The 25,203-nt window shown below is 40.9% G+C and overlaps 2 protein-coding genes and 2 non-coding genes across 4 annotated transcripts; 2 read left to right on the top strand and 2 right to left on the bottom strand.

Moving 5' to 3' along the window:
* Positions 1-491: 491 nt before the first annotated feature.
* On the bottom strand, positions 492-16,791 carry vac14 (vac14 homolog (S. cerevisiae)). Its single transcript, XM_027135950.2, has 19 exons — positions 16,228-16,791; positions 14,219-14,369; positions 13,117-13,284; positions 12,967-13,029; positions 12,777-12,884; positions 11,851-11,960; positions 11,617-11,738; positions 11,118-11,255; positions 10,527-10,667; positions 9,168-9,231; positions 8,691-8,835; positions 8,490-8,555; positions 6,446-6,593; positions 6,114-6,246; positions 4,646-4,820; positions 4,308-4,426; positions 3,035-3,114; positions 1,941-2,091; positions 492-1,325 (listed from the first exon to the last, which is right to left on the bottom strand). Exons 1-19 carry the CDS (start codon positions 16,329-16,331, stop codon positions 1,166-1,168), a joined length of 2,346 nt encoding a protein of 781 aa, XP_026991751.1. The 5' UTR covers positions 16,332-16,791; the 3' UTR covers positions 492-1,165.
* trnag-gcc lies at positions 9,529-9,599 on the bottom strand. Its single transcript has one exon. It is a non-coding gene; the product is annotated as a tRNA-Gly (tRNA).
* Positions 10,158-10,228, top strand: trnag-gcc. Its single transcript has one exon. It is a non-coding gene; the product is annotated as a tRNA-Gly (tRNA).
* A 3,573-nt stretch (positions 16,792-20,364) lies between the features above and the next one.
* On the top strand, positions 20,365-25,154 carry zpd (zona pellucida glycoprotein d). Its single transcript, XM_027134928.2, has 9 exons — positions 20,365-20,473; positions 20,574-20,625; positions 20,709-20,816; positions 21,195-21,403; positions 22,037-22,194; positions 23,232-23,474; positions 24,093-24,297; positions 24,389-24,494; positions 24,925-25,154. The coding sequence occupies exons 1-9, from the start codon at positions 20,438-20,440 to the stop codon at positions 25,044-25,046; spliced, it is 1,239 nt and encodes a 412-aa protein (XP_026990729.1). The 5' UTR covers positions 20,365-20,437; the 3' UTR covers positions 25,047-25,154.
* The last annotated feature ends 49 nt before the right edge of the window (positions 25,155-25,203 follow it).

Raw genomic sequence — 25,203 nt, 5'->3', positions numbered from 1 at the left:
AACGCTGGTGTTTGAGTACTCCCTCTTAAACCATGGTCCTCTAGTACTGTATCCCCTGTAATTCTACTAAACCCTGGTCATGGAGTAACTTCTCTTAATCTCTGGTCCTGGAGTACCCCTTCTTAAACCCTGGTCCTGGAGTACCCACTCTTAAATCCTGGTCCTGGAGTAACTCCTCTTAAACCCTGGTCCTGGAGTACCCCCTCTTAAACCTTGGTCCTGGAGTGACTCCTTTTAAATCCTGGTCCTTGGTTCTTGTTGTCACCTTTCTGTTTTTTCTTTCTGTCGAAGTTAAACTTAAATCTGGTTCTGAGGATCCGTTACAAAGCTCTAAAACTGGAGACTGTTACCCACATGCTTCTATGGAGAAATCTATTTATTTAATTTACTATTAGATTATGTGGAGAACCTACCAAACAAGTCCCTAAGTAGAAGATTAGCAGCACTGTGAGATAATCATATATAATACACTGTAAAGAAATGATCCGACCTGATTATACATGGTCCACTTTATTGCATACATCTTTTCAGAACGTGATAAATTACTAAAATTCACCCACATAAGCCAAGGTTCCAAGTTGTGTTTATATAATAAGACATCACAGTGTGCATGAATCAGATCATCCGATCACTGATTGTGTCATAAAATGAGTATTACACAGAAGAATAAAAGCAAAGCAGAGAAACTGAACTGGACTGAACATCGAAACCTGTGGTATTTATTTGCTCTTGAGCAAATAAATACCTGGACGTGAAACGCACATGTGGCACTAGACACGTGCTCTGTTGTGTACACGGAATGCAAGTTACTGTAACACACACACAGCTTCATTAAAATGATAAGGGATTTATTTCTACTGTAATATCGATGCCTGATAAGACCCTTGGTTGGGGAATGCACGTAATATTCTGTCCATAGTGGATAGCGATGTTGTTAAATGCTACTATGCTAAAATCACTGTAGAACGCTATAGATGATATAACCACTGGCTTAAAAGGTCAAAACAAACATGACTGCAGTTTCCTGAGTCTCCTATATCTTTTACAATTCTCAGTCACTCAATAATAAAGCACTTTAAACATTTAAAAGCAGATAAACCAAAGTCCTTTATTCCTAGTGGTCCATCGTTGTGCCACGTCTTCTCCGCTGTGAAACGGTAACTGCTCAGAGCACCAGCTTCCGATCCGGGTGCTCGGCGTGGCCTGATCTCTGGTGCCGCACCTCGCGATGTTTACTCTGCACGTGCTCGAAGTGCTGAAGCAGCTCTTTGTAGTCGACCTGCGGCTGGGCGAGGCGTTTGGAGCTGGCTGGCTTCGACTCGTCCCTGTAACGTGTAATGAAGTTATATTTAATTAATTAGACCAAACGGCATCTCAGGCTGGATCGGAATATACGTTAATTTATTAAATGATGATTTTCAACGTACATGAAATCTTTATAACAATATCTAGTCAGATCTATCGACAAATTCTTATCATCGTTATCACAATAATCAAATCGAAGATTATTAATCGTGTTTTGAAGCCTATTTTACCATTTTTAAGCTTTTAGTTTTCAATTTCTATCTGCAGATTAATGTTTAAAATCAGAACCCCAACAAAATTTAAGCTTAAAAATGATAGTGTGTGTAAAAAAAAAATGTTGAATTATTTTACATTTGGTTTCTTGTAATCTTTCGATTTAAAATACTGCATCATTTGGACACTATTCTAGATAAAGCTTGCTAAAATGAACGTTTTAAAAACTTTGATCAGTTTTGTTTTATGTTAAAGTAAATAAGACACTCTTTCACTTCACCACCGGGTTGGGCGTTTTTTAACAGTTGATTGATATCATAATATATTGCAACCGTGATATTTTCGAAATTTCGTGAGTACTCCTACTAGGAGGAGTATTTTGTTCGAGGTTTGTGCTGTGACGTGACGATTGCAGGACTCACACAGTCCTCATGAGCTCTGGATTTGGGACACAGCGCAGGCGTTTAGACAGAAGGTGGAAAGCCTGGCTCTGAGGCAGCAGCATCAGCAGGCCGTACAGAGCTTTAATCAGGTACGGGTTGTTCTCCACGTCCAGCAACTGCAGTCGCAGGTCTACACGGGGAGAGGTAAAGACAACAACACTGTCAAACTTCTTAATCACAAGATACATCCGTCTCGGTACGTAGAAGCTACAGTTTTTAAAGCGTAAATCTACAACAAAGCAACACATGTTTGTATTTCACATTGTTCCTTATTCACTCTTAATTTCAAATTATTTATTTATCTGCACAGTCCAAAGAAGGAGTAGGTCAGGCTTTCACTTCACTTCAAGGTGTAGACAGTATTTAACTACAGCAGATATTCAATTCAATTCAATTCAATTCAAGTTTATTTGTATAGCGCTTTTTACAATAGACATCGTCTCAAAGCAGCTTTACAGAACATAAACGTAGAGCAGAAGGTAAACATAATTAATGATAAAGGAAATAACGAATAATAAAAGAAAAAGAATTAACAGAATAAAAAATTCAAGATTATTATTAGATATAAATAGTTCACAGTGTGTATGTATTTATTCCCCTATGAGCAAGTCTGAGGTGACTCAGGCAGCAGTGGCAAGGAAAAACTCCCTTAAATTGGTAAAGGAAGAAACCTTGAGAGGAACCGGACTCAAGGGGGAACCCATCGTCATATGGGTGACACTGGGGGTGTGATTGTAATATACAGTCAGTTAAATGTTGTATTGGTGTAAGGATCATGGACTTCAGTATACCTCCTTAGAAAGGTATGTGACTAATAAAATCGTTCCCTCTCATTTCATGGCCGTATAAGTGCTTATATATCGTCACACCTCTTCTTCCACTGAACCTTAAACTGCTATATTGTTGGATTGTGCCACATGTAATGTGTGTTGAAGGAGTCAGGTCTTGAAGCTCCTTCGTACACGTTCACGCGCGTTCGGCTCGTAAATACGACCCGTCTGGAGCGCGCCGTTGTTACTCGATATTTTGCACGTGCCCCTACGGTGGTGTAAAACGAACAAAGTTTAGCTTACATGTAAAAATGGGGCTTTCGATGAGCTGCACCAGTTTGTCTACTTCGATCAGGAAATCCACAGTCACCTCCAGGTCACCGCTGATGAGTCTGAAGTCAAGGAGCGAATAACGTGCTCCATGAAGACGAGACCGTAACGAATAAAGGCTCTAACAGAACCTTTAACAGTTTCTGTATAATATTGTCTCAAAGCAGCTTTACATAAATAAAAAAAAAAGCCTTCATTTATATTTATGCCTATTGATCAGGCCTGAGGCAAAGAAAAAAAAAGTCCCTGAGACTCTACGAAGAAGAAGAAACCTTGGGTTGAACCCGACTCGAAAGAGAACCTCGTCCTCATCTGGGTGACTCCAGAGAGTGAGATTATAAATAAATAATGTTCTTTCTACAACTGTATATATATATATATATATATAAAACCATGTGGAATTGTGCATCAGTGTGAATGCAGATAAATGGAGAAAAGTACTTTTTTCAGAAGGATGCCTTTAAAGACACGATTGTTTGACGATTTAATAACATTTCATTTTGAGGACTCTATTAATAAATAATATATAATATAACACGATGCGTCGCGATGTTATTGTGCCGTGCGGGAACGAAAACATTCATACGATGTGCGGCTCACGATCGGGAGGGGAAAAAATGAACGATAATGAATAAGTGATAATGAGTAATCATATTTATGCTGGAATTTTCACATTTATTATTCCTAAGTTTTAGAGAAGTTATTAAATACAACTAAAAAAAAACAAGAAAAATAACTAACCAAAAATCATATTCTGAAATCTGATTGGCTGAGCCTTACATCCCAGTAATTAAAACTATGTTATAAAACTATAAAAGTTTTCGGAACAATATACAATATAATAGCTTCATCTTCTATTATGTTGCTTAGCAACAACCCTCATTGTTACCAGACTAAAAGAGCTATATATCGGGAATATTAATAATAAGAAATTTAATTCTTTTTTTCACCCAAATCACGATTTCTATTGTTCTTGCTCTTTCTTTATAAAAAGCTATAAAAACCACTCCAGGCTGTGCTTTATAATGATTTTCTTACCTGTGAAAAGGGTTTCCTAAGAACAGGATTAACCCTATCAAATGCCTGTAACACATGCCATCTCGTGGCAGTGATTAAAAAAAAAGTTCCTATAATAAGACGGTATATTAAAGGTTTAGCATTCTGAGACGAACATTCTTCAGTCTTTAGCGTTTTTATATGTTTGGTCTGCGATCGTTTGTGAAATATGAATAGAACTGAAGGATACAACTTTTGGATGAGGTCGTATGCATGGTGGTAGTTCTGTGTCAGGAAGCATAGTGAGACGGTGGCTACTGGATTGTGGCACCAGGAACGGTAGAGACAGCAGAATAAAGCACAGCTCTCCTGCAGAACAGAGTATACATTACATTATGTTACTTCAATGAAGCTGAAATGTTTTTAAAATTAGTCTCTGAAGTACACTATGTCTGGGAGGCTGCCATGTTGTAGTGTTCGCTCCCAATTTATTTCTCTGTGTGTGTGTGTGTGTGTGTGTGTGTGTGTGTGTGTGTGTGTGTGTGTGTGTGTGTGTGTGTGTGTGTGTGTGTGTGTGTGGTTCCTCACAGGCGTGCGCAGGTCTTTGAGCTGGTTCCGGAGCTGGAAGAGTTCTGCCGAGGTGAGCAGAATAGTGTTGAGTGTCTGTACCATAGTGGACGCGAACTTCAGGTCGTCCTCCTTTAGGAGGATGTCAGCCATGGAGTGGAAGATGTTCTCTGCGTGCAGGAGGAGACACAGCTGTCTGCAGAGTAAATAAGATCTTATTCAGCATGTGTCTCATGATGCCATTTTTAATGCCACTGAAATAGTTTGGTCATGTCCCAGAATTATGATAAGGAAGCTCTAGGCCTCCTATACTGGGATCAACAGATACATAGGCCACGCCTCCTTCTCTGAAACTGATGTATACAAAGTCCACACCTCCTTCACTGCTTCTGACAGATACATAGGCCACGCCTCCTTCACTTTATTAGTATATGTAAGGCCATGCCTCCTTCACTGCTTCTAACAGATTCAAAGGCCACGCCTCCTTCACTGCTACTGACAGATACAAAGGCCACACCTCCTTCACTGCTACTGACAGATACAAAGGCCACACCTCCTTCACTGCTACTGACAGATACAAAGGCCACGCCTCCTTCACTTCATTAGTATACGTAGGCCATGACTCCTTCACTGCTACTGACAGATACAAAGGCCACGCCTCCTTCTCTGAAACTGATGTATACAAAGTCCACACCTCCTTCACTGCTTCTGACAGTTACAAAGGCCACGCCTCCTTCACTTCATTAGTATATGTAGGCCATGCCTCCTTCACTGCTACTGACAGACACAAAGGCCACGCCTCCTTCACTTCATTAGTATACGTAGGCCATGCCTCCTTCACTGCTACTGACAGATACAAAGGCCACGCCTCCTTCACTGCTACTGACAGATACAAAGGCCACGCCTCCTTCACTTCATTAGTATACGTAGGCCACGCCTACTTCACTTCATTAGTATATGTAGGCCATGCCTCCTTCACTGCTACTGACAGATACAAAGGCCACGCCTCCTTCACTGTTACTGACAGATACAAAGGCCACGCCTCCTTCACTTCATTAGTATACGTAGGCCATGACTCCTTCACTGCTACTGACAGATACAAAGGCCACGCCTCCTTCACTTCATTAGTATATGTAGGCCACACCTCCTTTACTGTTACTGACAGATACAAAGGCCACACCTCCTTCACTTCATTAGTATACGTAGGCCATGACTCCTTCACTGCTACTGACAGATACAAAGGCCACACCTCTTTCACTAGGACTGATGTATACATTGGCCACGCCCTCTTCACTAAGACTGACAGATAAAAAAGCCACACCTCCTTCACTAGGAATGATGTGTACATAGACCAAGCGCCCTTCACTGATACTGAAACAATACCTCAACTGGAGATGACAGATACACAGTCCAAATGTCCTACACTGGGACTGACAGACACCTCATGATGAGGCCACGCCTCCTTCATGCTGTGTTTTTTAGGTCTTACCTAATGATGAAGGCTCCTCTTGTTTCCAGAAGCTTCCTTTCCAGACTGAAGCGCTTTAAAAGGTTGATCATGAACTTGTAGAAGTAGGAGTTCATGCTGGGGGTTGAGGGTGAAGAGTCCAACACTTTAGAGCCTGAAAATCAAAGACAACACATCTCATGTCCTCGACATGAGACAGATAAGATGTTGTAGGCACCAGCAGTCACACTGTTGCAGTGATCATTAGATTACGCCATTCTTACATCGAGGTCTTAAAAAAACGCATACAAACGATCGATAACAGCACAGACGTCGGAGTTCAGTGAGCAGAACAAAACGAGTGGATTACTCACCTGCCCCCAGCTGTTTCTGTGCTTGTTTTCCACCCTCTGGAATGTGAAGCTGGGTTTTATTGGCTCCATCACACGACTCTGATAAATCTGTCTGTCCAGCACGGGAGGATGCGATCTCTGCCAGAACCTCCAGGTCTTTCAGGATGACCTTTTGGAAAACGATTTGCATTGAAACTGCGGTTTAGACCAGGCTTTGGAACACCAAACTACCTGTTCAAGTGCCAATTCATTTGCTTCACACACCATTACACAGATTCCAATAAGCACGGCTGAAAGTAAAAGTACTTTTCCACCAGACGATGTGACGAAGCAACAAATCAGTGAACACAGACTTTGTGTGTTCGTTACAGACTGTTCTCGCTTTCTTCTTGCCTCCCAAATCAATAGGAAAAGATGCCACCAATCAAAATCCTCATGAAATCTCGCTCTAATTATTACTGTAGCAACATGGAGCACATTCTCCTCCTGAGATCCCAGTGATTCTGATCTCTTCTGCTTTCTGGACCTGACCTGTCTGATCCATCCTTACTGATGCCTTACTTCTGTTTGGCGTTTCGTCACTGGAGGAGCTCACTGATCCTGGAGATACATGGGACTGCTGTGGACGGTACCATGAAACCATGAAGATGGCTTTGGACTCCAAACAGTTTTGTACTCAAATCTCCTTCAGTGAACAGCTTGAAACTTCAACTAGAGTTCATATATTTCCTCTGTGCATTTTTTGGCACCAATATAAGGCTGTGGTTCCCTTTTTGAGTCTGGTTTCTCTCAAGGTTTCTTCCTTATATAATCTCGAGGAGTTTTTCTTAACATCATCGCCTCTGGCTTAATCATTTGGGTTAAATTAAAAGTGAACAACGTTCGCTGTCAAAAACAATATAGAAATGAAACTAAATTATATAATGAAATGAACTGTGATGCAACCATTGAGACGTTTATAATCGTTTCATCCAACAACGGTACCGGAAAAACCTTTAGGGCCTTTTTACACCCGGTCACTCCGTGTATCGTCTCTGATCCGATAGCTATCTGATTTGTTAAAACTGTTCCATTTACATCAGGCCACATAAACGCGTCTCGGCGAATCGGATGTCGATCCGATCTTTCTACTCCCGCCCAAAATGCTAATATATTTGACCTCATTTCGGGGGTAATTGAAATGGAACACGCTTTGGTGTATATACTTAAATATATTTTGTTTCTATATGTTTTACAAAGCTTTTGTCGGACGCTTTCATCGCTCCAAAGAGCGATGAGTGCCTGCGTGTCGTCCGTGTTATTTGTTTCTGGCGCGGTGCACGACTCGCGAGTCACCTGCGAGTGACGTACTTCCGTTTGGGAGGAGTACAGCGCTGACGTATGTGGCTTGAACAACCACATACATTTACACCTGTCCGGTTTCATCTGTAACGCGTCCCAGACCACCTCCTGAAGGGGTTTGAACGAAAACGTTTCTGAGGGCATTTAGACCTGATGTTTTTACCATCGGATAGCTATCGGATCACAGAAAACGCATGAAGTGACCAGGTGTAAAAAGCCCGTTACATTACTTAGCACATTTCCAAAGTTTCACAGGAGACTCTAAACACCAACAATATCATGCTGTAAACTCTTTATGGTACCATCTAGCACCAAAGGGTTTGTACCTCGAATCTAAAAACAGTAAGGTTTTGCTTTAACTATTTAAAGAAATCTTGAGGTTTCATTGGAGAACAATTATCCTCTGAGGAAGCTTGTCGTTCTGTACACTGTACAAATCTGGAATCCTGTGAGGGAAATCTTAAAGTTTTTTATGCAGACCATTTTGACCGAAAACACTTGAGGAACCTTTTTTTTTTTTTTTTTTTTTTAAAAATAGCCAAATGTCATAGACTTTTTAAAAAAAAAAATTTCCTTTGGTGAACCGTATAGATGTTTTCCTTATGAGGAGCGGATCCATATTGAACCATTTCACAAAGCTACTGTATGAATACTCCACTATCCAAAGAACCCTTGAGTAACCCATGTTCTGCTACTCTGTCCAGTGGAAAATCAGAGCACTCACCTCATCAGATTCATCAGAAAGAGTCTTCAACAGCATGGGGAGCAGACTGTCTGTATGACGAAACATCTGTACACAGTACACAAATTATACATGCTTTGCATATGCAGAACATTTCACACACGTCTCAGATATTTGTACGTCTTAGGTATTTTATCATACTGCGCATCCTAAGAGATCCCCATGCCCTGAGTTGGTCCTTACTTTGCGAGGTGTTTTGATGTAGAGATGGTAGAGCCACTTTAGCACAGCAATGCGTGTCATCATACCAGTGGAAGAGTCGTGTAAATGTCTGTCCAAGACCTGCACAATGCTGTCGAGATCCAGTGTCACGTGTGGCCTGTCATTTCTACAGGTACAGAAGAGGACATGCTCACACTAAAGCGCTGGAGGTATGAAGTTTAATTCCAAGGTATCTAAATATCTTCTTAACTACATTTTATACCACAGTACTATCGAGTTCTCGGTTCTGATTGGTCAGATGGTGTTGATTAATTTTCTACTTTCTTTCTCTTCTATTGGCTGCTCCATGTTTGGGGTCACCAGGCCATAGTTTATTTTATTCTTAATAGTTATATCAAGTCATGTTTATCAAGTCATCTTTCTGCCTGGTTTATACTAAACGTTTATAAAAATCATTCAAACGTGTGAGATCTTCTACATGACGGAATATCATCATACCCTGTTGGTGTGAAGAAGGAGATGTTGCTTAATCCCACTGACTCCTGAGAGGCGTTTAATGAATCTAAAAAGAAACAGAAAGAGAGTTTTAAAGCGTAAGATAACGTTTAATGGTACTCTTAAACTTTAGACCTATTTAGTGGCAATTTGGCAAGTCTGTCTTCAAACAGGGGTTTTTTTTGTCACTGCAACATTTGATTATGTTTTTATTTTATTTTTTTATGCTTCTGCACAAATTTGACCCAGGCTAAATTGTAAAAATATGCACGCATACACATACAGAAATTTGTTAAAGATTAAATGTAAACGATGCGTCTTAATTTTTTTTTGCTATTCAGAAAAGTTATAAAAATTAGGGTTGTGCATTGGCCGGGAATCGAACCCGGGCCTCCCGCGTGGCAGGCGAGAATTCTACCACTGAACCACCAATGCTTTCCTGCGGGCTGAAGTCGCCCTCTGGCTTATGAAAGTAGCAGTGCAACGTGCCACAATCATATATGATATATGGTCCTGTGGGCTGAAGTCGCCCTCTGGATTATAAAAGTGGAATTGCAACGCAAAAGCATAAATGAATCAAAGTGATATAAACATTCTTTAAACTATAGACAACTATATTACACAAAAAGAATACATTCTTAATTATTTTTTTTTAACTTCTACATCCGCCCAAGAGTTAAGCGCTAATACAATATTTTATTGGCTTTTTTATAGAAATCTACAAATATCAAATATATCCAATAAATGTTGTGATTAGATAGATAGCAGTAGTGATATTTATAGGTAATAAACAATACAATGCAAGAGAGCGACCATATATGATATATAGTATTGTGCCACGTTGCAATGCCACTTTCATAAGCCAGAGGGCGACTAAAGCCCACAGGAAAGCATAAACAATACAACGCAAGAAAGCGACCATATATATATATGATTGTGCCACGTTGCAATGCCGCTTTCATAAGCCAGAGGGCGACTAGAGCTAACAGGAAAGCATTGGTGGTTCAGTGGTAGAATTCTCGCCTGCCACGCGGGAGGCCCGGGTTCGATTCCCGGCCAATGCACAACCCTAATTTTTATAACTTTTCTGAATAGCAAAAAAAAAATCTATTAGTAAACAATGTCTCAATCAAGCAAGTGCTTTTTTGTAAAACAATTAAAACCACAAAAGTGAAAGCAAATAAATCAAGATCCATGTAATCAGTAAACGATACTTTTGCAACTTCAGCCTTGAGATAACTTTTGTTAAGTCTGTTCCTAGTCACATAAGCAATCATGGGATGTAGCTGAGTTTATGAATTTATTGAATAGTATCTAAAGGCTGCTTGCACACACACGCATGTGACCGTGTCAGTAACTCACCGTTAAGATCCACTTCAGTTTTACTGCCTGTGTCTGTGCTCACAGGAGAGCTCATAGTCTGTAATTCATCATCTTCATCATCCTCAGGGGTCACAAGCTTCATCAGGCTGTTGTTGCATGCGCTCGCTACCTCTTTAGTGTCTGTTCAGGATGGGTTAAGGACACGACCCCAACACCGGGTTGAACAATGAACAAACATTCTTCATACAGAAGAAAGAAAAATTATCATTCTTGCACATTTACATATTATTGAGAATAGACTCGATCATGTAAATGTTGACCTGTTGTGTTAAAAATCATATAATTGGTGTGATAAAGATAATGCTGATAAATTTAAACAACTTATTCATTTCAAATTCAAAAACAATATGTAAGAAATCCATGTCCAGCCATTCAAATGGGGAAAAAAGTAACGGCGCCCTCCGTTAGTGGGCGTCCATGGTGGCAGACACGCTGTGGTGGATGAGCTGCGTTATTGGAATTAAATAAAGCATTAAAGAATAACACTATCGGTGAATTCTGTCTAAAAACTTTACGGTTGACCTGTGAAAGCGTTTAGCTAATTTCCTGATGAGTGGGCAGAAAGGATACTCTTCTTGCGGTCATCGTAAGATAAACAGGGCAGCACTGCTGTTAGAATGCCTGAGGAATAAGGCAGGACCACTCGTCCTGCCAGCTGAATAAACTCCCTCATCCAGGTCATAGCAGTCAGCTGGATAAGATCGTTAGCTGAGGGACAGAGTGAGATTAGAGATACACGAGAACTGTTACAGTAATGGGTTAGTTATTGCTAACAGACTAGTCCACACCTAGTGATAGGACAAGTTATGTTCCTTATGAAGAAGCTGCAACATGTTTGAGACAGTATTATAATATAGTATATTTCAGCAACAGAGCCTGTGATGGTGTTGTGCAATGTGACGCACCGTTTAAATTGGAATTAATACGTTCAATTACTAACATACGAATTCTCACAGGTCTTTGTGGGATTGTTTGTTTAGCTCTGAAAAAGGGAAGCTTTTGAGAAACTAGGTCTAGTTTCAGTTCTGAGATGAGGTTCACTTTAACAGTCTAGACTCTGTCCACCTACTCATTTTGGAGTCATCAGAAACTTGACAGTGGATGACCAGGATGTTAGCCATATCGGCAAACTTCACACTGGAAGGAGTTTTCTTTATCTCTTTGAGAAATTCTCCCAAAACCACCTCACACCTTCAAGACAAAAACATTGCTGTCATACTACACAAAGGAAGTGAGAGCAGATAAAAACAGCCAGGAAGCAGAGAACATTATGAAATGAAATGTATAATAACTCAGTTCCTACATGCGCTTGATCTCTTTGCTGCTGTCTCCGAGGATCTGAAAGAGGCCGTCTAGAATTTCAGGAAGGTAAACCAGCAGGTTGATGTCTGGAACTGATTCCAGCACCATGATCTGTGAAAACATTAAAATCAAAAAGATATTAAAGTAATTTACGGGACGTGAGAGAGAAACTTTATATCTACCCTCGGGGTGACATGAAAAGGCCAGACCTCCTTTAAGAAAAGGATCAGCACTGAACCCACACCTCCTTCAGACTGAGGCACACAGGGGCCATGCCTCCTTTACTGAGACACATACATAGGCCACGCCTCCTTTACTTAGACACTAATTGAAGGCCACGCCTCCTTCACTAAGACACATAAAGAGACCACACCTCCATCAGAATGTCACACACAGAGGCCACGCCTCCATCAGAATGACACAGAGGCCACGCCTCCTTCTCTGAAACACACAGAGGCCACGCCTCCTTCACTAAGACACACACAGAGGCCACACCGCCATCAGAATGACACACACAGAGGCCACACCTCCTTCACTGAAACACACAAAGGCCACGCCTCCTTCAGACTGACACACACAGAGGCCAACCCCTCCTTCAGACTGACACACACAGAGGCCACGCCTCCTTCAGACTGACACACACAGAGGCCACGCCTCCCTCAGACTGACACACACAGAGGCCATGCCTCCTTCAGACTGACACACACGCATCCTTCAGACTGACACACACGCCTCCTTCAGACTGACACACAGAAGCCACGCCTCTTTCGGACTGACACACACAGAGGCCACGCCTCCTTCAGACTGACACACACAGAAGCCACGCCTCCTTCAGACTGACACACACAGAGGCCACGCCTCCTTCAGACTGACACACACAGAGGCCACGCCTCCTTCACTGAGACTGAGCTGAACTGCTCTACTTACCCATGAGATGATGAACTGCCGAGCGTACTGGTTGTTGGAGTAAATCCTCTCACGTAACAGAGGAACAAATGCCACCAGGTCAAACTTGTTGCTTTCTGTTACAATGTCCTACACAATCAAAAAGAACTCATGAAATAAAGCCAAGACTTTATGAATAGTGCCATTTTTAAAAAAAGTCTTACAGGTTTACCTTCAGAAGCCGATCAAGCAGCTCAGATCCACTCTTCACGTTGGGGTCTGGATCTGCTGCCAGCTGGGAAACATGTAAGAAGTGTCAGAAGGTTCTACAGTGATATCAGGGCAAACCTTCTCTGTATTTTTTCTCCTTCGTCGTCTTTACCTTACTGAGGCCATCAAACAACACGTTAAAGTGAGGAAGCACGGCGCCTCTGGCCACCTTCACGATGTTGTAGAGAGCTTCACAGGCGTAATATCGCAGGCGGCTGTCCGAGTCATTGAAGCACGTTAGCACCGGCTCGATTAGCTCCTTCAGGTACAAGCCAGAATCCTAAAGATACAGAACAACATGACACATTCGCGGTCATCCAGATAATCCTGAAAGCTTCTAAAGGATTTTCCACATATATTCAGGAGATGACGCCTGGGCAACGCTCACAGAAACTAAACAGTGAGAGAGAATCTTCTTAATGTGGTGTGTGCTAAATGTTCCAATAATACAGCTCGCACACTGCACCCCTAGAATTTGTCCTAAATTAATGTACATTGTTATTTATATTTAAGTTCTTCTTCTGGTTTGGATTACCTTGAATAACGGAATTTTAAGGACAAATTTCCCCTGAATAAATCCAGGTAGATAAATGAGGCCAATATGGTGTACAATCACTGTCCTTAAAGGTGCTAATAATTCTGGATCTCTACTGTATGATGAACATTCTTGAAATAACTGTACAGTGCTGAGGAGAGGTGTAGAGACAAAGTGTAAAGGTGTGGAGACAGAGACAGATGTGAGAACAGTGTGTGGAGACTAGATGTGGAGACTGGGTGTGGAGACTGGGTGTGGAGACTGGGTGTGGAGACTGGGTGTGGAGACTGGGTGTGGAGACTGGGTGTGGAGAAAGATTTGGAGATGGAGACATATGTGGGGACAGGTTGTGGAGACAGTGTGTGGAGACTAGATGTGGAGAGACTAGATGTGGAGAAAGATGTGGAGAAAAATGTGAAGACTGTGTGTGGAGACAGAGACAGATGTGAGGACAGGGTGTGGAGACTAGGTCTGGAGACTGGATGTGGAGACTGGGTGTGGAGAAAGTTGTGGAAGATGTAGACAGATATGGGGACAGGGTGTGGCGACAGTGTGTGGATACTAGATGTGGAGAGACTAGATGTGGAGAAAGATGTGGAGTCTGGTGAGGAGACTGGTGAGGAGAAAGATGTGGAGACGGAGACAGATGTGAGGACAGGGTGATGAGACTGGGTTGTACTTTGCCGAGAGCGATGGAGCAGGCAGCCAGGCCAATCAGACCTCCTTTCCGACTGTGTGGGTGCTGCGAGAGCGCAAACTCAGCTGCCAGGATCTGAATGACGTGTCTGATCTGAGTCGAGTTGTTCTGAGCCACAAACTCCCTCACGAGTCTGCAGCAGGAAATAAAACACACAGAGACATCAGCCAGGACAAACAGATTACAAAGACTAAAAGTTTTACTCCTTTTGACATTGTATATTTATTTATTTATTTTTAAGTGACGTTCATATTTTGCTCCATCATCACATCACGAATCTCCGAATCTTTACTTTGTGAGACAGTTTGTGGTGTAAAAGCTGCTTGTGGATCAACTTGTTCTCAGGTCTGCACATGCTCAGGAACTAAAGTAACCCGAGTGGGTGTGGTTTAGCTGATGACATCATGACATCATTAAACGTGTAGCATGAGTAACAGGGGAACACTGTGAGACACAGAAGCCTTACTGCGAATAATATAGTGGGGCGGTGGTGGCTCAAGTGGTTAAGGCTCTGGGTTTTAATCAGATGAACAATGTTGGTCCCATGAGCAAGACCCTTAATCCTCTCTGCTTTAGGTTTTCTGTATTATGGCTGACCCTGTGCTCTGAACCGAAAAAGAATTTCACTGTGCTGTAATGAGTTTGCGACAAAATTAAAGGCTTCTTCTATATAACAGCACCAAAATAATAAAAAACAAAAATATTGCGAGTCATTATAGCTCTCCGTGCTCGCTTATGATAACAAAAGATGAACAAAAAGTTTGAAAAAAATCAAGTTTGAAATTAGGACCGTGCTGATATCTAGTTTTGACTATTTATCACATATTTAATAAGCCTCAGAGCCCAAAACATATCAGTCCGCACCGCTGTCTCCATGGAACCGGGCAGGAATCAAACGCGTCTCCTCTGGAGCTCTTAGTCGAGCCTGACACTTATCAGCCAATCAGAATATAGGCTACACAACAGCCAATCAGAAAATAGCACTATTGTATATGGGTAAGATTTAACACAACAACCAATGAAAAAAAAAAATTCAATAGCAAGGGTATTTTTGATGGTCGGTTAGAACAAAACCTCAACACGAAACAGCTTGTCTCTGGACGGGACATCGTCCTCAATCATGTCCCTAAATATGGCTGGGCTTGTGTTGAACTGTTTTATATGGGAGCAACATTACAAATGATAAAGAAGGCAACAAACACAATAAACACCAGTCATAATCAATCTCTCTCTCTCTCTCTCTCACACACACACACACACACACACACACACACACATTCTCACTCACTCACTCATTTTCTACCGCTTATCCGAACTACTCGGGTCACGGGGAGCCTGTGCCTATCTCAGGCGTCATCGGGCATCGAGGCAGGATACACCCTGGACGGAGTGCCAACCCATCACAGGGCACACACACACACACTACGGACAATTTTCCAGAGATGCCAATCAACCTACCATGCATGTCTTTGGACCGGGGGAGGAAACCGGAGTACCTGGAGGAAACCCCCCGAGGCACGGGGAGAACATGCAAACTCCACACACACAAGGCGGAGGCGGGAATCGAACCCCGGCCTTGGAGGTGTGAGGCGAACGTGCTACCACAGACACACATTAATAAATGGAATTTGAACAAATACTTTGTATTTGGTTAAAATGTGGTCACTGATCCTGGTGAAACACTTTTTTTTTTTGGGAGGGTGGTGGTGGTGGGGGTATTTGATGTGGGGTTGTCACTGGAAATGTCACTCTTGCCTGTCTTTAAAAGTTCAGAGCCCTGTTTTATAATATGAACTTGAGATATCAGGCACGATACTCAAATTCTTGGCTCACAAAATAGTAGGATAGGATCATCTGTATGTCATGATCCCTCCAGAAGAAGAAAAAACAGTCGATGGAGTTCATCTAAGACCCAAAGTGTAGGATCACAAGGCAGGTCACGTGATCTGAAAGAGAGAAGCATTTTCCAAATACATTCTATTTACACTCACTTTTCAATCTCCAGTGCGGCCACTTTCCTTTTCTCATACAGCTTGTCGTTCAGAGCTCTCACAATGTTCGGGGTCAAAGGGGAAAAATCTTTCTCCGTGTTCATTTTCACAGTTATCCAAGGAGGAAGCCCTTAAACCGAAAGCGTCACGTGGGAATAAACAGCAGTGTGGAGTGCAGAAAGATGTCTGTGTTCAGCCTCTTCATATAACAGGAATAACGATATTAAATGTTCTGCAAGATAGAACAGACTTCTTCTAAAAGGTGTACAGCTGAAGTAGATCAAATCATTAAAGCCGATTTCCAGGAAACATAACTACAATGAGATCTGATGCTCAGCACTGTTTTGGTTTGGTTACTGCGTCAAACATCTGGATGAAGGAGGCGCTCTAAACACATCTGGTTACGCACTGACATAAGACGGATTTTAACAAAAAGAGAAATGTAAACGCTGCTTGTATGCTGATGCGTAAATGTGTTCATTCAGGTAGTTCCTCGTAGGACAGTGAAGTAGTATTTGCCTGCTCACATGATTTCTGCGTCTACACCACAGGCTGTTTAGCAGAAAACAGAGCAGCTGCTTCCGCATCCGCAGGCTTGCTAGCTGATCCCTGAAAAACAGATTAAGAGTCTCTGTATTATTTTGTCCTCACAGCCGCGCAGGTTTTTAAAGCATAATGAAACAGTCAAGATGTTGTGCTTGAGTCAGAATTTACAAAATTTACGAATAGGAAACATGAGAAAAGCAAAGAAAGACACATGAAATGATTGTGACTGAAATATACAGCCCCCCCTTAAATAAATAAATAAATAAATAAATAAATAAATAAATAAATAAATAAATAAAGAGGGTGTTGTGTTTGGTAAGGATCACTGACCACAATTTAACCAAATACAAAGTATTTGTTTAATTTCCATTTATTAATTTGTGTGTGTGTGTGTGTGTGTGTGTGTGTGTGTGTGTGTGTGTGTGTGTGTGTGTGTTAGAGAGCGAGAGAGAGAGAGAGAGAGAGAGAGAGAGAGAGAGAGAGAGAGAGAGAGATTATGACTGGTGGTGTTTATTGTAAGTGTCTGTTGCCTTTTTGGACCACCTTTATCATTTGTAACGTTGCTCCCATACAAAACAGTTCAGCTCAAGCCCAGCCAATTTTAGTGTCACGATTGAGGACAATGTCCCGTCCAGAGACGAGCTGTTGTGTGTTGAGGTTTTGTTCAAACCGACCATCAAAAATACATGTTTTTTTATTATTATTGGTTGTTGTGTTAAATCTTACCCATATACAATAGTGCTATTTTCTGATTGGCTGTTGTGTAGCCTTTTTTTGATTGGCTGATAAGTGTCAGGCTCGACTAAGAACTCCAGGGGAGATGCGCTTGATTCCTGCCCGGTTCCATAGCGACAGCGGTGCGGACAGATACATTTTGGGAGCTGAGGCTTATTAAACATATGATAAATAGTCAAAAAGTTTTTCTGCGTGAGAAATACGATGTGTGGCGGGAGAGCGTGAGAAAAGACCCAAATGCGTGACTGTCACTCCCAATGTGTGACACTTGACAGCCCTGCATATATAATATATATATATAGCCAGAATATACTTTTATACATCTGTATATAAAGCCAGAATTTACTTCTATACAACATTAAATGAGTTCTACAAAGATTGGTTGCTGTAGACAAGTCCAAGCTCCAGTCCTAGCTCTAGTGTTGTGGTGGTTGAGATGCTGAATGGCTTGTGGGATGAAGCTCCTCCATGTTTTCTCTGTGAAACGCTTCACTGATCACAACAAGGAGAAGAGTCCCTTGTTTGGATGGTTCAGATGGCTGTCTTCACTATCTATCTAGTCTTCCATGGACACCACATTTCTGACTGAGGCCAGGGGAATCGTATATCAATAAGAATTATAGTACAGTGTGCGATTTATTGCACAAGCTATTTACAGGATCAGGGAGATTCATACAGAAGTATGGAAACTTTTCATCAGCCTCATGAATTAAAAAGCAAACATGAAAATTGCAAAAGAACACATGCTTGCACTAAGACAGTAGCTAAGAAAGAACTGGATTATGTTCAGATGAATCCAAGTTTGAACATTTTTTTGGGTGAATCTGTTGCTAGAGGGCCAGGAAAAGAAGTCCAACCAAACTGCATAAAAGGTATTATAAAGCTTGGCTGATTTCCTACAGTGATATTGGTGCAAATATCTGTTACAGTGATATTGGCGAGCTTGTGCTCAATGATGGCATCATGAACTCCGAGATCTACAGTATAGAGACATTTCGGATGCAAGCTTGCAGATATCAGTGAAGGAATTATTCATGCAACAGCTAGAGCCCTGACCTAACTATAGAGCAGTAAACTATGAGAAGTAATGGAGAAAAAATAAGCAGATTGTCGAAGCTCTTGTGTGGACTATCGACATTTGACAGTAGACGAAGGCAGAGTCAGATCGTTCTGTGAAACAAAGGAAGAAGCATCTATTCAATTAAATTTATTTGCATAGCGCTTTTAACAATTCCCATTGTCTCAAAGCAGCTTTACAGAAGTATGGAAACGGCAGAGAGAGACAAAATAAATAAATATAGAAGAAGAAGAAGAAGAAGAAGAAGAAGAAGAAGAAGAAGAAGAAGAAGGAGAAGAAGAAGAAGAAAAAAAATAAATACATGAATATATACAATTAAAGTTTAAAATTAATGTAAAGAATATTAACTTAAAATTTAAAATACTATATATCTATTCCTATTCCTAATGAGCAAGCCAGAGATGACGGCGACAAGGAAAAACTCCCTGAGAGGACATGAGGAAGCCTTGAGAGGAACCAGGCTCAGAAGGGGACCTCATTTGGGTGACACTCTATAGTAAATAATGTAAATGTAAATAATGTCCTGTCTACAACAGTTTATAATAGTGCAACCGAGAGCTCCTGAGGAACTAATGAGGAACTGATTGCTGATGATCAGACCAAGTCAAGTCAAGTCACCTTTATTGTCACCAGACAGCTGACTGACACAACATTGGTTCAAAGAAGGCATGACAGTCGCGGCTTCATACACAACAATCCCATGAGACACTGGCTGACCATGTAGATCAATCCCTGGCAAGGTGACAAGACTCCAACCAGGGGTAAAACATCAGGATTGACAAAGTAGCTCCGTAAGAAGAGACGATCAGGCTAGGAACTCAGAACACTGGGAGCTCAGGAGTGGCATATATAGCTCGACAGAGAGAGATTTGTTAGGTATGATAGTAATCAGGTGATGGACAATGTAAATTATGTGCAAAATGCAGACAGGGACTCCAGCAAGACTTGCTATGACATCATAACTAAAAGGCTGATCTATTGATCTCAATACTTTTATTCATGTAATTTGGAATAGAATTTATGAAGCTGAATGTGGAAAATTAATGAAATTCAGTTTGCTTTCTAAGGCAGTGAAATTCATACATTTTCAAATGACTCTTAGGTGTCCAAATCCTTTTCTGGGGCTGCAGTATTAATATTTATTGCCCTGATATTCAAAAATGTTACCCATCAGTATAGGCTTTCGTACAGGACATTTAGAAAATCAGCAGAATGAAAACAGACATTTTCAATCAATATAAACAAATTCATGATTTGCTGGTCGCATGTCTGATATAAAAACAGTCAGGACTCTGTTGGCATTTAGTGCGAGACTTTTTTATTTTTATTTCTGTTGGGATAAGCTTATACAGAGTTGTAGTGGTTGAAATGAACAGATCCAAATTTTGTATAGTTATGAAAAAGCACTTGGGGCATCTCAGAGCACAGAACTGGGTTTGATATCACCATTTACTTTGAAGATGGAAAAATTTGTGTAAAAAAAAATTAAATAAATAAAAAATAAATTTTCATTAATATATTGCCTCTAGTAGTTTAGGTAAAGTCCTGAGCTTCCAAATGAGCTTTCAAAATGAGCTTGATATTAACCACCACCGTGGAGTGTTGACAAAGACATTCAGTGTTTCTTGGTCTCTGGTGTAAAGTTAACACCTGCAGTGTGACGCATAAGAAATGGCTGTTGTCTGTTTTCTTGAACCTGTTAAAGTCATGTGTGCCATGTGCGCCATGTGCTCATCATTAAGACTAATTAGCTCGTATATTTCTAGGATGCTCGATACGGTGGTTTAGTCCTTTTCAGTCTTGACAGAGGTCTTTATCCCGTTTTTGGAGTAAAGAAACCCGAATCTTGCGATGTATCAGTGGGAGTTGAGAACGTTTTATTTGTCGGTGAGTCGTGTAGAAGTTCCATTGTGCACTTTTAGACTATTTAGAGTCTTGGAGTTTTGTTTAACCCGACTTTATTTTTGTGATTTTTGTTGTCTTATAGGGTTCTATAATACTAGCAATATGTCTTCTGTGCAATCTTGAAGAGGTCGTTGGTAAGAGATTATAACTAAATATTTCAGTCCTGATGCCTGGATTTCTCACGTGGTTTGTAACCTGAGATTTAATGTTCGTTTAGGGAAATGCATTCCGTCCAAATGCACTGATCCAAACACCTGCATCTTAACAGAGGACGAACAGGGCTGTAAATGCGCACCGGGTTATTTTGGAGACCAGTGTGACCAAGGTGCGCGCTCGCTCTCTGTCTCTGTCTGTTTCTCTCTCTTTCTGTCGGTCATGCACTAGCGCACATTGCACAAATTCATCTTTTTTTTTTTAATGCCACAAGAGTTCAAACCTTTCTAATCCATAGATAATAACGCAAGCATTAATTGCTCATGGCCGCCCCATCGCATGACGTCACAAATGAGTGTTAATGGCTTGTGAAATCCAATTAAAACAACTTTTTTTTTTGTCGTTTTTTTTTTTTGTGGCGTTTTGGTACTGAGTAGAACTTTGACATTAAGATTTGTAAGATTGGATCCTGTTTCAGCCTTCTACACCCCAAATGGTTGACTGTTGTATAATGTGTTTTGTTGTTGATCGTTGCCCTGCTTTTTGACAGCTGTTCTGATGAACGTTGTGTGTGGAAAAGATGCAATCACCATCTCGGTGATTGAGGATTTTTTCATATACTACAATGTTGGTCTTGGGTCTGTTCACTTGACCAACGCTGAGTGCCGTGCCAGGAGGGAGGTGATTGCCGGGGTTGCATTCTTCACAGTGCGAACGCCGAAGGACAAGTACGAGTTCTGTGGTGGCAAACCTATTGAGGTGAGGCTGTGCATCTGCTCCTGAACTTTTGTGATCCATAGCCATGTTTCGTGCTACAGTCCACTGAACTTGGGAGTCAGTTCTGTTTCATGAGTTTTGATCTAATGTGTTTTACATGGCTAGGTGCTGAATGTAGAAAACAAAGTTGATCTAGTAGTTATTTCTGCTTGCTTTAACCAAGAGTAACGCTGCAGTTCAACAAAAACTGAGGTCTTACACCTTGTTAATCACTATTCACAATCTTCATTGCTTTTGCTGGAGCTCTACCTCCTAAAGCGAATAGTGAAACCCAAATCTGCTGCACTTTATTCAGTTGAAATTAAGCTGTTGGAAGAGCTTGGTCAAATGGATCAGGTGTTTCATTCTTCTCTCTCTCCCCTACACACTTGCTTAGACACAAAACCGATCCTTGCTCCAGTACTTGACTGTCCAGCTGGAAGTTTGGAGAAGATGGTTTTTCTTACACTTGGTGCAGTTTTTATGGCATAAATGATTACCTAGTTTCTCCAATACAGTATGGATTAAACTTTTTTAGATTACAGGTTTTTCCACTCCAATACATGCCAGGATTGTGTAACTGTATCACCAGGAAGGTTTACCTTTTTTTTTTTTTTTTTTTTTTATTCTGAACAGAAAAACATTACACATGTGATTTACTCACTGACGTTGATGTCGGATCAGCAAGTGTACGTCAACATCGTAAGAGACCCAGCCATACAGATCGACTACAAGTGTGTCTACCCGTTCATCCGCACAGTCAGCATGCCTGTTCCCATCCTCCCCATAACAAGGTAATGTAATTACTTACAGAAACTAAGGGGAAGATAAGTGTTTAAAACTAATTACTATTCATGTGTATATATCCCACAATTGCACATGTGTCTAGTGTAGAATATAAAATACGTGTACTGTTTATCAGCTGGAAAATAGGTGAATATTTGTAAATTTAAGTCAATGTAACATAAATCCCTTTTTAAAAAAGTGGAAAAAAAAAAAAAGTTGGCTTAGTGGTTAGCGTGTCGGGATTCGATTCGATTTTTTTCTTCTTCTTTTCAACAAAGTACCCTTTGCAGTACCACTAAGTACCCCTAGAGGTACGCATTCCCCTGTTTTGAGTGCTCCAGACCCTGTTCTTGGCTCTTCACTTTCCTCTACAGTAGAATTGGATAGTATGAACATTGACTTCTAATATAACCACATGTGGGGAATGTGCCAGACTAATGTAGATTTATTTAGATATTTTCAGCTGGGAGTAGAGAAGCTCTTTTGGGTTGAATTTATTTACCCATGTATATTGGATGTATCAAAGTCTAGTGTTTACATGTGTGGATGATCATTGCTTTAATTTTCTTTTAATACTTCAGCCTTCATTATTACCTTAGGACCTCTTTAACCTGAATGCATTTTTGTTTTCGATAAGGTCTGATCACTTGACATGTGAGATTTGAACAAGCCCACAGATGCATAAATGGATGGTTTGGAAATGATTTGATGCCAGAGTATGGACGAGTCCAACTTCATTCTTATCCCTGAAGTTGACTGTTATACTGTGTTCTAGTTGCTTGATCACCTATAACCTTGATTATATAATGTAAACTCATGGTATGCACAATTTCTGGTTAATGAAGGAACTGGACCTCACTTGTCATCACAGGCTAGCTTGTTGCTAACAGAACAAGGTGTCCACTTTGTAGCTTGAATGCAGAGTTTAAAAATGTTTTTATTTAAAGGGAAAACAACACAAACCCAGTGCAGGGTGTAAACTAGTGAAACATTGAGGCAACAGAGCATCATTTGCAACTTAAATCTCTTGTCTTTTGCCATGCAGTGAGGCGGTGTTGCGCATGGACGAGCTGGAAGCAACGGTGGAACTGAGCGTGTACAGAGACGAGAGGTATGTGGAGGTCTTCAGCGGTGTGCCTACTGTGCACTTCAGGGACCGAGTATTCGTGCAGGTCAGCGTGACTCGGCCAAGGGACTTCTTCAACTTGAGGGTGGATGAGTGCTGGGCCACACAAACCGCCAATCCCAATGACACGTCAAGCCTCATGCACACACTCCTGCTAGATGGGTGAGCTGGAAAGCATTTTTGTTTTTGTTTTTTAAAAGCTAAATGAGGAAATCGGCTCATGTGCTGAGAGAAATCAATTTTTGGGTGGTATATTGAAACAGTTGTTTTTTCCTTTAATCAAATGGTAGGAAAACGTGCAACATGTCCATTTTGTATGTCAGTGGAACAAGTTGCTTCCTGTGATCCCTTATGCTCCATCAACAACTATCTTTCCCTTGAAGTGGAAATGGAAAGAATTAGAAAATTGAAACCACAAAAATGCCCCTATCCTAAAATGGCAGGAACCTCAAAGCACTGGTGCTAAAGTTGAGCTTTCTGTAAAAGGATTTAAAATGTATCTAGAGCTTAATACAGAATTAAAAAAGTTCATGGTAAAGATGGTGAGTGTTTGAGTTCCTATGCAAGTCATTACTATAAAAATGCTGGGTTTGTATTATGTACAAATCTCTGACTAGTCAATCAAGAATAATTTTTTTTTGGACCAAATGAAAATGATCAAATTACAGTTGGTGGTCAAGAAAATCTGTAATATTTAATGTAGCATAATAATTGACATTAAATTCCTTAAATTCCCATTTCTTTAATGCATTTCCAACCTTCCCAATGTCTCCTTTTCAGATGTGCTGAAGATGAAACTGTCTTGTTTATAACGAAATCCATTACATATCGTAACGGTACAATGGCACAAGGGGGACAAAACGGTGTGAGCTCAACTGTGCGTTTCTCCTTTGAGATGTTTCGCTTCATCACCGAACCCCACGAGCTTTACTTGCACTGTATAGTTCACCTCTGTACCCAAGGGCATGGAGAGTCCTGCATTCCTGTAAGCGCTCCTGCAGTCACTTTAAACATTTGAAGCCTTCTGATTTGGTAAGGGCTTTGACATGGCAACATTTTCTGCCTTTTCTTTTCAGGAATGTAAATCGATCATCAAGAGGGAGGCTTCCACAAAGGAGCCTGTTGAAGGTATTGTGTCTTATGGCCCGATCAGACTCGAAGTGCCTGAGCGGCAGAAGATGAGTAAGTTTGACTTGTCTGCAAATTTGTTTTTTTTTTGTTTTTTGGGGGGGTCAATGTACAAGTGAAATCTTTAGCTTGCATATTCTGTTCTTTTGGATGAGGGATTGTGGAACGTAACTGACTTAAACGTAGGTCCCTTTTGGGAGAACCCGAAATCCTTAACTGCTGTTTGATGCCTTGATTAGTCTCACCTTTTAACAATCTGACCCATATTCAATGTCCAGGCCTTCAGCCTTGTTCACTGACTATTGTGTAACACTTGGTGAAATGTTTGCTTGTTTAACCAAAACGTAAATTTATGAAATGCAATTTAAGCTAGCGTTAAAATGGTCTGGTGGTTCTTGTGTTAACAACCCTGTTAATTACCTCCAAAGATCATTGCAAAAACATTGATTTTGAATTTGTCCAACTTATTTTCTCTCCCCTGTAGACATGCTTTTCACCATGGTTCTTCCAATGGCTGCAGTCTGGATCCTGGCACTCTTTCTACTTATCCTAATCTACATCGCCAGGGCTGGGAACAAGCGCATGGCTTCCGATTCTCCATCATAATGCACCTGCACCTAAACCTTTTATTTTATTTATTTTTATGTTCAGTATGTGCTTATACTGCCTTGGTGGTGATTTGTAACTTGTGCGAACTAAAGATGATGATTACAATCTGTTTCCTTGTCTTTCTTTCTCCTGGATTAATGTCTAACCTGTAGTG

This window comes from Tachysurus fulvidraco, chromosome 17, assembly GCF_022655615.1.
Source record: "Tachysurus fulvidraco isolate hzauxx_2018 chromosome 17, HZAU_PFXX_2.0, whole genome shotgun sequence".
Classification (NCBI taxonomy): Eukaryota; Metazoa; Chordata; class Actinopteri; order Siluriformes; family Bagridae; genus Tachysurus; species Tachysurus fulvidraco.
This window is presented reverse-complemented; position numbering and strand designations above follow the sequence as displayed.

Coding starts and splice junctions, on each gene's coding strand:
- vac14 (XM_027135950.2), bottom strand. CDS start 16,331: ATGAACACGGAGAAAGATTTTTCCCCTTTGACCCCGAACATTGTGAGA. Junction 11,739..11,850: donor AGCAAAGAGATCAAGCGCAT/GTAGGAACTGAG, acceptor TTTGTCTTGAAG/GTGTGAGGTGGTTTTGGGAG. Junction 6,247..6,445: donor ACAGAAACAGCTGGGGGCAG/GTGAGTAATCCA, acceptor TTTGATTTTCAG/GCTCTAAAGTGTTGGACTCT.
- zpd (XM_027134928.2), top strand. CDS start 20,438: ATGTATCAGTGGGAGTTGAGAACGTTTTATTTGTCG. Junction 20,626..20,708: donor CAATCTTGAAGAGGTCGTTG/GTAAGAGATTAT, acceptor ATGTTCGTTTAG/GGAAATGCATTCCGTCCAAA. Junction 21,404..22,036: donor GTGGTGGCAAACCTATTGAG/GTGAGGCTGTGC, acceptor TATTCTGAACAG/AAAAACATTACACATGTGAT.